At 40.5% G+C, this 13,150-nt stretch overlaps 1 protein-coding gene across 3 annotated transcripts in view; it reads right to left on the bottom strand.

Annotated features, from left to right (window-relative positions):
• LOC121276848 (DDRGK domain-containing protein 1-like) overlaps nt 1–13,150 on the bottom strand; it is an 86,079-nt gene that overhangs the window by 35,962 nt on the left and 36,967 nt on the right. Inside the window, exon 2 of one of the 3 annotated variants that reach the window (XM_041185543.1) lies at nt 136–288. In XM_041185543.1, the coding sequence (XP_041041477.1) occupies nt 136–288 (153 nt within the window). Of the gene's footprint in view, nt 1–135; nt 304–13,150 lie in introns of all 3 variants that reach the window. The other 2 variants (XM_041185454.1, XM_041185631.1) reach the window with 2 other exon arrangements.

Below are 13,150 nucleotides of genomic sequence, written 5' to 3'. Positions count from 1 at the left end.
TGTTTTTATTGATTAACCAATATGAACCTGCTGGAATTTCTTGCTAGAATCTGTCAACTTGCAGAACTCAAAGCAGGTTCTATTTTAAGAAAATGGGAAAAAATACCTTATTTATTTATAGTGCTGATAACTTACCTTGGGCATCCTGGTCAGCTTCCAGAAGTCTCCGAGCCAGAAGTCTATTTCTGAGATTGCGTCGTATCCTAGGTGCACCAGCCGGCCGATCTTCATTAACAGGCCGAGGCCTTCCAGCAGCAGCCTCTACATTACGCTGTTGGTTCCGATCTGCTGAGGTAGCAAAGACTAAAAATCTTTAGAATCAATATACCATTTATATCAAATATTCTTAAATTGTACAGGCATAATAAAAGAGTGATGAATGCACAGACCTCAATTTGCCAAGAAATCTAAATTCAAACAGGATCAATAGCTCACATGCAAGCTCAAACTATTCTAGATACTTTGGTTTTAGCTAGAGTGATAGAAAAGAGACAAAAAAGAATGACTGATACGTGACACTATAGGGGCCACCGACACACCACCATTTATGGAATAGATTGGATGGTGCAAAATTGATGTGATAGATAATTGAAATACTGCATTTTGTGACCAGAATCTGTAGGGGTAGATTTTTCAATCAATACAGGCAGATAACCCAAAAGCAAAATACTGCAGTTCTGTTGAAAGGTCACAGACTTGAAATGTTAACTCTGCCTTTGTCTTTGCAGATGTGGCTTGACCTGCTGAGTGTTTCCAGCATTTTCTGTTTTATTTCAAGTAACTAGTACATTGTGTTAATCAGAAAACATTTTAATATTTGTTTCTAAGTCACGAGTTTCAATTGTTCTCACATTTCTCATCTGATCATTTCAGAATAGTTGAGGAAAAAAAAATCAGTCAGATGACACTCTTGATTCATAAAGACATGCCAAAATGTGGAAAAAAAATTCTAATTTACATCTTCAACAGGAAAGCATTCAAATATTATTCTCTGGGGATGGTTACATTGTGGGGCCTAAGCCGTAGGTCCTCCTTAAAAACCAACTCTTTGACCATGCTTTTGGCACCCCAAGCTTCTTTGGCTCTGCGTCCATTTTTTAATTGATTACCTCCCTGAAGTGCCTTGGGGCAACTTTCTACACATCCAGTTAAAGCTTAGATGCATGTATATAAAATGAACAACGGTGCATTCAATACAATTGAAAAATTGATACAACTACATTACATTTTTGAAAATAAAAGCTGGATATGAATGCAAATTTCCACTGGATAAAATGGAAACATATATCTAACTAGGTACTAATAGACAGCAAAGGAAACCATCAGGAACTGAGTAAGTCTAAAAGATTCAGAATATTTACACAGTGCAAGCTACTGTTCACATAGCACCTTCTAAAAAAAATCCCTTCTACTCAGCAAATTCTCAGGCCTGCTACTAGGCATGAACTGAACATATTTTTAAAAACACATTTACATTACAGCATTTCACTTTCAGACCTTACTAGACTTTGCTACAATAGTTCCACTATATTTAGTTGTAGCAGTATTCAGCCTGACACATAGTTAAGATAGAGAAGTGGAAACACATGGTCTTGAAAATCGCCTATATACAGTAGAAACCATAGAATTTTGCGGACATCTGCACCGAAAAAGAATTATCTACATAACCCCATTCCCTGTCCTGTCGCTATACGCTTTAAAGTACTGCAAGTATTTGTTCACTCCTCTTTTAATAGATCATTATGAATTCTACTTTGACCAACTGTAGAACATCCAACATCCAAACACCACAATTAAAAAAGTCTCCTAATCTGCCCCAGCATTCTTTAGATGATTGCATGTTTATGTTATTGACTAACTGACTGAGGGAAATTATTTTTGGTCAATGTAGGTTAACAATATCTGTTACCATTTGACCTCCTTCTTACCCTTCTCTGTTCAAATAAAATGTGCATGGTTTTTGCTAATGCATCTTCTATTCTGTACCCTTTTCTAAAGTATGGCACTAAAACTGACATAACATTCTGCCTGTGGCCAAATCAACATACAAACGGTTTGAACATTACCTCTACGCTCTTTCACAATGATAAGGATGCATATTACTAAGTTAAATCGAGAATGTGGAGTAGTCCCCTCCCTTTTCACAGACCTCAACAGCAATATAAAAGCATCCCAAAATAGAGCAAGTCAAACATGACAATCTTATAGCCCATTACAGAGTACCATTGCAGAGGCCAGGGGAGAAATGCATATGTTTGTTAGTACATGGGTTGAAAATAAATACACAAGTCACAAAAAATTAAAGCTGCAGGTCAAGTGGCAACATAAAAAAGTGTTTTGATACATTGACCTTTCATCAGAACAAGTCTTCAACCTGATATGTTAACTCTGTTCCCTCTATCCACAGATACTGCTTGACCTGCTGGATATTTCCAGCGTTATCCAGTGGTGGATTTACAATGAAACACATCGTGCTGTGGCACTGAGGCCCCTGACAACAGGGGACCCAAAATGAATGAGTTTCAAAACATTCAAACTGGGTACAAAAATTGATTCCGGAACAGCCTCTCCCACCCAGGAGACTACAAGATGCAAGGTAAGAATCTTTTCCTTGGTGTTTCCTCTGGTTTTGCTGAAGTTGCTCTGCACTATGAGGCTGATTTAATTTCATGTTAATTGCTCAAGTTTCCCATGGCGCTGAGGTTGTCAGATCGATGATCCTGCAGCCAGACTGAATTGAACTACTTGCCTGAAAACCCACAAACTGTCCGAGGCTCAGGTGACTATACAATGACCCCGCTGCTCACCCCTCATCTGACACATTTAAACTGAATCATTAGTCAACTGAAACTTGAGACAATATGCATCACTGCAGAGACGATATAGACAGAACCAGGCAATCTGTGTGTTGCATAAACGGATTTCCAAACAGACTTGGAGCATTTATTGATGGCTGCAAATTAAATGTAAATTAAAAAGCAATGGCTTTAATGCAGAATATTATATTGGCAAACGTTTAACACATTTTAGCCCATTCCATTAAAAGAGAAATCATTCTTGGCAGTGTTCATGGGCAGTGGCTGGTCTGTGTTTGGTGAAGGAAGCTGGGGGTGGGATTACAGTTTTTACTTCATATGCTGTGTTAGGAAACATGGCCTAAAAAAAGTTGGATGACTTTACTACAATGTCCAGAAAGCTACACGATTCACTGAACTGACCACATGAAAATCCACATCTGAATTATCAACTGAAGAATCATCCTCATCAGGAATTTTTTTTTTTTTAAAATGTTACATCTGATGTCCTTCCCACCCCTGTCTTGTTTTGGAGAGGCAGATAAGACAGAGCAAGAGATGTGAGCAACCTCCAGTACATGTGAGTCTCATGTGACTGGAGCTCTTTTTTTTAAAAAAATGTAAGAGCAAAGACATGCCTGGAATCACAAGGTTGAACACAAAGCCCTGTACACCCATATGTTCATTAAAGGTAGGCTCGTGTGGCGCAGTAAACTCTGGCTGATCACAGTCAGCACAGGGACAGTGCTAGACAAATATCCTCCCACATACGCTGTCTCTCCAATACAAGGCATGCCACTTGCTAACAAACCTAGAGCAGACCGCTAGGGACACATGGTGAGCCAACTCGTTTTGCCCAAGGATAGTGAAATCTGTCCACTCCCCTCAGCCCATGATCGCCAATGCAGTAGGGAGCTCACTCAATGGTTGTTTGAATGAATAGGCAGGTTCACAGGTTAAAAGTGTCAGTGGTGGCATCGTGCTAACAGTCTGACCTCTGGGACAGACGGTTGCATGTTCAAGTCCCACTTCCATCCAGACAGACACAGGGAAGTGCTGACGTCTCCAAAATATCATCTCCGGCAGAAAAGATCCCATGAGGCTGTTTTGAAGATCAGGTGAGTTAGCCTTGGTGTCCTGGCCAATATTTATCCCTCAATCAACATCACAAAACAGATTCTGGTCATTGTCACATTGTTTGTGGGAGCTTACTGGATAAAAACTGGTTGTGGCATTTCCCACATTCCCACTTCAAAAGTACTTTGTTGGCTGTACAGCTTTGGAGCTTCTGGTGGTCATGAAAAGCGCTACGTAATTTCAAGTCTTTAAAGACTTATGTATGGCTATGGGGTGGTTTTCAAAGTACCAGCCCACCATGCTGGGACAGGAGGAATTGTAATCCACACATACGCTTACGACTAGCTTCTTACCTCAATAATGCCAAGTTAGACACAATGACAGGAAATAAATAGAGACAGATTCACCTGACACTGCTCTGGGCTACATCCTATCATAGTCACAGTCACATCTTGAGAATCGTTCCTTGGCTCTCACTCCACACATCATGTCCAGTGCAGAGAGAAACCAGAAACTGGATTGGAAAACGGGCCATACTCAAATGTTGAAGGGGAGTTGATGGGCAGTCCCAGGGCCTCATTCCACACATTCCCATTATATTAATAAGCAGCAAGCTTTGATGGGGAGAGGAGTTTCAGTAAAACTTCAGCCAGTTTGCTCAGAGGTTGAAACATTGAACAGCAGATCACGCTCTTTCACTGAGCAACACTGTTATGAAATTTTCCAGTAAGTGATGAGATGTGGTGTCAGTGCTATTTTACCTCAGTAAACTGTTGGCACCAGAGTAGGGCTCCAATCCGCTGTCTCCATCTCTGAACAAAATTATACCAACAGACTGACCTATCAATGTTCGAGCGGGCATCTAATCAGCTTTCCTCTAACTTCAGACACTCCCTCTCCCTACATAAAATCTGTCCTTTGTTTTTGGCTTTTCTCATCAGCAAATTCCATGTTTGCTCGCCTCATATCGCAATATTTACCATTTTACTGTCATTCAGACACGAGGTAAGCTTGGATTTCAACAAGACAATTTTTCATACAAGCATACGAATATATGTACATACGAATTAGGGGGTGTAGGCCACTGAGTCCCCCAAGCCTGCTCCACTGTTCAATAAGATCATGGCTGGTCTAAATGTAACCTCTACCCACATTCCTGCCTAGCCCTGATAACTTTTCACCCCCTTGTTAATCAAGGATTTATCTAGCTCTACCTTAAAAATATTCAAGGACTCTGCTTCCATTGCCTTTTGAGGAAAAGTTTCAAAAACTTACAACCCTCCAAGAGAGAAAATTTCTCATCTCTGTCTTAAATGAACGACCCCTTATTTTTAAACAGTGACCCCTAGTACAAGATTCTCCCACAAGAGGAAACATCCTCTCCATATCCACCCTGTCCAAGCCACTCAGGATCTTAAAGGTCTCAATTAAGTCACCTCTTACTCTTCTAAATTCCAGTGGATTCAAGCCTAAACTGTCTAGCCTTTCCTCATAAGACAACCTTCCTATTCCTGGTATTCGGCTAGTAAACCTCTGAACTGCTTCTAACGCATTTATATCTTTCTTTAAATAAGGAGACCAATACTGTACCCAATACTCCAGATGTGGTCTCACCAATGCCTTGTACAACTGAAGCATAGCCTCCTCACTTTTGTAATCAATTCTCCTCACAATAAATGATAACATTCTATTAGCTTTCCTAATTACCTGCTGTACCTGCATACTAACCTTTTGTGATTCATGCAGTAGGACAACCAGATCCTTCTGAATCTCAGAGCTCTGCAATCTCTCACCATTTAGATAATAAGCTTTTTTTTTTATTCCTTTCTGCCAAAATGAATGATTTCACATTTGCACACATTATACTCCATTTGCCAGATCTTTGCCCACTCACTTAACCTATAGCACTTTGTAGCCTCCTTACGTCCTCTTCACAATTTACTTTCCTATCTACCTTTGCGTTGTCAGCAAATTTAGCAACCATTTCTTCAGTCCCTTCATCTAAGTCATTTATATAAAATTGTAAATAGTTCAGACTCCAGCACTGATCCCTGTGGCACACCTCTTGTCACATCCTACCAATCAGAAAAAGACTCATTTATGCCAATTCTCAGCTTTCTGTTAGCTAGCCAATCTTCTATCTATGCCAATATGTTACCCCCTACACCATGAACCTTTTATTTTCTACAATAACCTTTGATGTGGCACTTTATCAAATGCCTTCTGGAAATCTAAGTACAGTACATCCAAAGGTTCCCCTTTATCCACAGCACATGTGACTCCTTCAAAGGACTTCAATAAGTTGGTTAAACATGATTCCCCTTTTACAAAACCATGCTGACTCTGCCTGATCGCCTCGAAGTTTAAGTGCCCTGCTACAACATCCTTAATAATAGGGAATTTTGGAAAATTAAAATCAGTGCATCAACCATCTCACTAGCCACTTCTTTCAAGACCTTAGGGTGAAGTCCATTCAGTCGTCAGCCCGCAGTCCCAACAATTTGCTCAATGCCACTTGCTTGGTGATTGTAATTTTCCCCGACTTCTTCTCTCCCTTCCATTTCCTGATTTACTGCTATTTCCAGGATGTTACTTAGGTCCTCTAGCCAAGACCAAAACAAAATACCTGTTCAATTCTTCCACCTTCTCCCTTCTTTCCATCATCAAGTTCCCAGATGCACTCACTATAGGACCAATGCTCACTTTGTTTGCTCTTTTCTTATTTAAATATCTATAGAAATTCTTGCTTTCCTCTTGATATTAGTAGCTAGCTTTCTCTCATACTTTAATCTTCCCCTCCTAATTAATCTTTTTGTCATCCTTTGCTGTTCTTTATATTCTTTCCAATCTTCTGTCTTTAACTTTTTTAGTTAACCATGGATCCCCCCCGCCCCTCCCCCCTTCAACCTTTGGAATTTTTCTCTCATTGGAATGTATCTATTCTGTGCATTGTGAAATATCCCTTTAAATGCCTGCCACTGAGCTTCTATTGACATATCCCTTGACCTCATTTGCCAGTTCACTTTAACTAGCTCTGCTTTAATGCCCTCATAATTGCCCTTATTTAAGGCATGTTTTTACAAATGAAGCACTGATCAATTCTGTACTTTCTTGGCTTCAACTGTCAGGTCCCCCCAGTGGGGGAGGTGGGGGCAAAAACGAAGCTAAGCACAGGGCCCCACTAACTGTAAATCTATCACTAGCATTATCTGTTTTCATTTTATATATATTTTTAAATCTTGAGAACAGTTAAAAATTCTACAATATATTTGTTTAAGTCATCACTGACATCAGTGTCAAAATAAACTAAAAACAATCATTCTGGCAAATCCAAACACTGCCTCGATCATAAAGTAGTCATGGAAGATTATTTTCAAATTATTCACTTACACAAGTTATATTTAGTGGCGTACTTGATTGGCAACATCATTTGATTGTCCACTTCCCGGTACATGGTTGCTATCTGGCAAGTTGTGTTGCAACAGCACAAGGATTTCAAATCTAGCTTTTCATTTACATTTAAAAATAGTTTGCAGAAGTTCAATTTCAGAAAATACAAAAAAAAGCATTCCACCATGATTGTCGCTATGAAACTAGAGCTTCCAATATGGAGAAACGAATAGTTTTAAAGTTATACAGAATTAAAGCACGTGATTTGGAATCATTTTGCAAAGTATTTACTGCACAGAAACACGACCATGCTGTGTTGGTGCTCCACACCAGCTTCACCCAACCCTTTACATCTAACCCCATTAATTTCTTTCTCTATTCTGTTGTCCCTCATGTACTTCTAACTTCCCCTCAAAAGCCTCTATCCTATTCACCTCAACTACTTCTTGTGGTTGGGAGTTCAATATTTTAACAACTCTCTGGATAAAGAAGTTTCTCTCGAAATCCCTAATGAATTTGTTAGTGACTATCTTATACTTAGGGGGTCTTCTGGCACAGTGGGTAGCGATTCTCCCTCCGAGCCAGAAGCTCCAGATTTGAGTCCCACTCAAGGCCTTGATGGCCTATAAAGGTGGTTGTTCATAACGCAGCCAAACAGGTTGTGCATCAACCTGCAAATCCTTACAACATTAACATACGACTACCATATATGCCTGGTTTAAGTACTGCCCGCTTTTACTTTATCTAAATTACAGTTTCCTACTGGGACTGCTGGACAATTATGCTTAAATTTCTCCCACCAAAAGTTACAGCAGATAAAGCCTATTTTATGGTCATGTCATGGCGGGACCTGCCGCAGCAGATTCAGTGGCCCAGCCAAAAGTCCACTGACTTTCAGCAGGGCTGGACGATCCTAGCGGGGGGTTGGGCTGGAAAATACCTCCCTATGTGAACTAATTTTTTTTTTTAAAAAGCTACCATTAAAAAATTAAACAAATAATAAAATGAAATAAAAAGAGAGAGACATATTGCCGAAGCTTTTCATCTTGCACTTATCAGGACAAATTTAAGAACGCCAAAATTTCAAGCAATCATAACAATTTATACTACAGGAGAAAAGTTTGGCAAGTCAACCCTGACTGCTTTCTCCATGGCAATGCCTCAGCCAACAGGGGACTAAAGGCTGTCCTAACTCCTTTCTAATTCAAAAGAAAAAGGCACAAGGCTTCATCATGTTCCTTTTTTTCATTCATGGGATGTGGATGCTGCTGGTTGGGCCAACACTTATTGTCCATCCCTAATTACCCTTGAGAAGGTGGTGGTGAGCTGCCTTCTTGAAACAGTGCAGTACATGTGGTGTAGGTCTACCCACAGTGCTTTTAGGAAGGGAGTTCCAGGATTTTGTAAAGAGAGTGCTGATTGATCACCAGAGTCCACTTGCCAACCAATCAGCACTCTCTTCATATACGGTAAAAAGTGTTGTTTTCCCTTTGTATTGGAATTCTTGCAAAGTATCCTGATGAGTGCAAAATGAAAAGCTTTGACATGTCTCTTTTTTTCAACAATACTCAAGTTCTGTACTACCAGACAACTATATGTTCCTTTGTTTGCAGAGAACAGAGACACCATGCAGTCTTTACATGCATATTGTATTTTGGAACTATGGGTAGTGAAGGTAGAGGCTGCACCTGTTCAGCATATAAATGTATGTCATTCTAGCTAGAATGAGCCACATGAAGAGCTTGACTGATTATCTTAAATTGGTTGTTAGTGTAGCTATTAGCGTATCATGGAATTACATCTAACAGTAGACATTTTATCAAAAGGCATGTTTCTTTGCTTGTTCGTAATAGGCCAAGTACAGACCATATTCAATCAGCTCACATTTGCAAAACCCAGAACAAAACGTCTACTGTTAAGATACAATTCCATAATTGGACAGCACTTGCTGAACAAGCCTGTGTGCGCTAACAGCCGTTCCAACAACCAATATAAGATAATCAGTGGCACTCGTAACTTGGACCATTCATGCTTGCTAGAAGTAAAATCCATTCATGCTTGTTAGAAGCGAAATCCATTCATAGCAGGAACTCATCCTCAGCAAACAAAAGGAATATGTTCAAGCCTTGTAGCTCTTTTGAATCACCCAGGGCTTGGTGAGCCCATTGCTTTCTCCATGGCAACACTTCAACCAAAGTCGACTTGACAACCAATCAGCACCTTTTTTACTGTTGCATAAATTGTTGCAATTATTTGAAATTTGGCATTCTTGCGTTTGTCCTGATGAGTACAAGACCAAAACCTTCAGCAGCATGTCTCTCTTTTCAGCAATACTCAAGTTTCATACCTACCAATAATAAAATACCTGTGGAGAAACAAATAGTGCGTTTTAGGCTGAAGTGTCCTCAAAGTTAAGTATGTGCCTTTTTTTTTGACATTTCTGTCCTGATGCCAGCATTATTCCCTGGCACAGAGGCCTTTATTTAATCCATTTTTTTCTCAGAATTATGTTTGAAGTTTAATCCTTTATCAAAAAGCTTCCAGATATCACCCTTGATCAGAATGAACAAGTCTCTCAGAAAACAGAAATCTTCATTTTTTTTTTCTTCAATTAAATTGTTTGGAATTTTGATAGGATTTCACACTTAAAATCTGAACCAACTATTCATAAAAATCAGCATACCATAATATTTCTAGTACAGCACCTGGGCTAAACGTTCAGTTTACTGCTATCCTGCCTCAGATCAATTATGGTGCTACCATTCACTTTAGCATTCATGATCTAAGATGGGGAAATTAAGAACACTGGAAACACTGGGCAGGTTAGTCAAAAGCTATGGAGAGTCTGCAACTGAAAGGTTAACTTGCCCTTCTCTCCACAGATTCTCACTCTTGTTCACCTCTAGTTGCCCACCCTGAAAAGTATGTGTATTGATGGAATCAAGCATGGCAAAGAAGTCTGTTAACAATAAATTATCAATTTCACTTGGAGCGTCCTGTGGCCCGTTTAGTGAGATCAACTGTTGAGAGTAGAGATTATTGAATGCAACAATATTCAAATGAGTCAGAACAGTTCATTTTGCAGGGATAAGAGGTGATATTAAAGTGTCAGTGCCATCATGTCTAAAGTCAGTGTTTCAGATTTTATAGTTATGATTCTCCTGGGGCACTTCAGGCAGAAAAAATATTTGGAAATCCTGAACCACAAAAGGAGGCAGGGCACTGGTGAGACCACATCTGGAGTAGTGTACAGGATTGGTCTCCTTATTTAAGGACCTTAACGATGCAAATGCGTTTGCAATTCTGAGAAGGTTTACTAGACTAATACCAGGAATGGGTGGATTGTCTTATGAGGAAAGGCTAGACAGAGGGCTGTAGAGGCTAGGTTGTTGGGTATACTCAAGACTGAGATATACAGATTTTTAATCAGTAAGGGAATCAAGGTTTATGGGGGAAAGGCAGGAAAGTGGAGTTGAAGATTAACAGATCAGCCATGATCTCATTGAATGGCGGAACACACTCTAGGCCGAATGGCCTACTTCTGCTCCTACATCTTATGGTCTTATGTAACAAAATGGGAGTTGCTATTTCACATGGTTTTCCTCATTTTGTTCATGAATTATAATGATTTTGTACACCATGTTCTTCAGGCAATTCTTGAACAGAATATTAGATTTACTGTGGAATGTCTCTTCTGGGAACATGCACACTAGTGTAAAGTAAGGTTGCCTTCTCCAAGAACTCCTGCTCAATAATTTTAAAATAAGTTTATGTTCTTCACAGCCACACAGAAGGAAGTTAAATTTGATGAAAACTGTACTTCTGTTCACTTTGAGACACAGGTAAACGAGCTTCTTTAGAAAACAATGCATGTCAAGTTAAAATTATTCACACCACTTCACCGTACAAAGTGATACACTAAAGTACTGTGCCACAGAACGTTAAAGGTGGAATTGCAGAAGGGATGAAAAAGAGAATGAGCGCAAGGAAATACTGGAATGGACTTCAAAACAGGGTACCTGTTCTCAGGTGGCACACTGGCCAATCTCAAACAAGGAGGGTGGCATGTTCTCCCAAATGGTCACCTCACCTCTTGGTTTTTCCAAGTTACACAATGTTACATATTGCCTCACTACACATATCATTAAATACATTGCATAACTCGCTAACATAACTAAAGTGATAGGTCTTCCCAATTATGCATTTCAAGTATCTTCTATTTACTCCACTCATCTTCTAAAGCACTAGTTTCACCAGCAGCTCTCCAGTACTGCTCCCAAGTAGCCCACCTGTTTCAAATGAGTGTCAAAAGACTACTCAACCATCACTGGCATTAGAGCTGGCCCCCATCCAGCACTCACATGATATCCCCACCCAACACGGAGTTCCCCCAACTCCTTTCAAAGAGTCTTACATAGCAATCAAGAACTTACCTTATCTCTTCGAGATCTGACTGCCTTGTTGATCTATGAGGCTCACTACCAGATTACAGCTACTCAATGAGCAGTGAATTACCAAGACACATGGTTTGTGTGTATATCGTGTCCAACTCAACACTATGTTTGCTGGATCTATGATAGGTGTAAGTAAAGGTGGAGATCGAAAAGCTGTAAGCACACCAACCACATGGGAAACAATTCAAAGTCCAGAAATTTTTTTAAAATGCAACTTTACTACCTAGGTCAACTACTTGTAGTACTTTAAAATTCACTCATGGAACTTGGCCAGCATTTATTGCCCATCCATTTATTGCCCAACTATTTACGGCCCTTGAGGTGGTGACAAGCTGCCTTCTTGAACCGCTGCAGTCTCTGTGGCATAGGAACATTCAAGTGTTATTAGGAAGGGAGTTCCAGGATTTTCACCCAGAGACAGTAAAGGAATGACAATATAGTTCCAAGTCAGGACGGTGTAAGGCTTAGAGGGGAGCTTCCAGATGGTGGGGTTCCCATGCATCTGCTGCCCTTGTCTTCTATATGGTAGTGGTCATGGGTTTGGAAGGTGCTACATTGATTAGTTGCTGCAGTGCATCTTGTAGATGGTACACACGGCTGGCACGTCATCCAATAATGCACAGAGGCAGAGGCTTTTCATCCAACAATGCACAGAGGCAGAGGCAATCTAGCGAGCTGCTTTGTCCTGGTAGGTGTCAAGCTCTGAGTGTTGCTGGAGCTGCATTCATCCAGGCAAGTGGAGAGCATTCAATCATACTCCTGACTTAAGTCTTGTAGATGGTGGACAGACTTGAGTGTAAGGTGGTGAGTTATTCTCTGCAGAACTCCCAGCCTCTGACCTGCTTTATTAGCCACAGTATTTATATGGATAGTCCATTTCAGTTTCTGGTCAATGGCAAACCCCAGAATGTTGATAGTGGGGGTTTCGGCAGAGCTAATGCCATTGAATGTGAAGGGGAGCTGATTGCTTTTTATTCATTCATGGGATGTGGGCTTTGCTGCCTGGGCCGCATTTATTGCCCATCCCTCATTACCCTCGAGAAATTGGTGGTGAGCTGCCTTCTTGAACCACTGCAGTCCATGTGCTGTTTGGAAGAGAGTTACAGGATCTTGACCCAGCAACAGTGAAGGAACGGCAATATATTTCCAAGTCAGGGTGGTGAGTAACTTGGAGGGGAACCTCCAGGTGATGATGTTTCCATCTATCTGCTGCTCTTGTCCTTCTAGATGGTAGCTGTCGTGGGTTTGAAAGGTGCTGTTGAAGGAATCTTGGTGAATTCTTGCAGGGCATCTTGTAGATGGTATGCACTGCTGCGATGTCCAGGACAAAGCTTCTTGAATGTTATGGGAGCTGCACTCATCCAAGCAAGTGGGGAGTATTCCATCACACTCCTGACTTGTGCCTTGTAGATGATGGACAGGCTTTGGGGAGTC

This window comes from Carcharodon carcharias, chromosome 1 (genome assembly GCF_017639515.1).
Source record: "Carcharodon carcharias isolate sCarCar2 chromosome 1, sCarCar2.pri, whole genome shotgun sequence".
Taxonomy (NCBI): domain Eukaryota; kingdom Metazoa; phylum Chordata; class Chondrichthyes; order Lamniformes; family Lamnidae; genus Carcharodon; species Carcharodon carcharias.
This window is presented reverse-complemented; position numbering and strand designations above follow the sequence as displayed.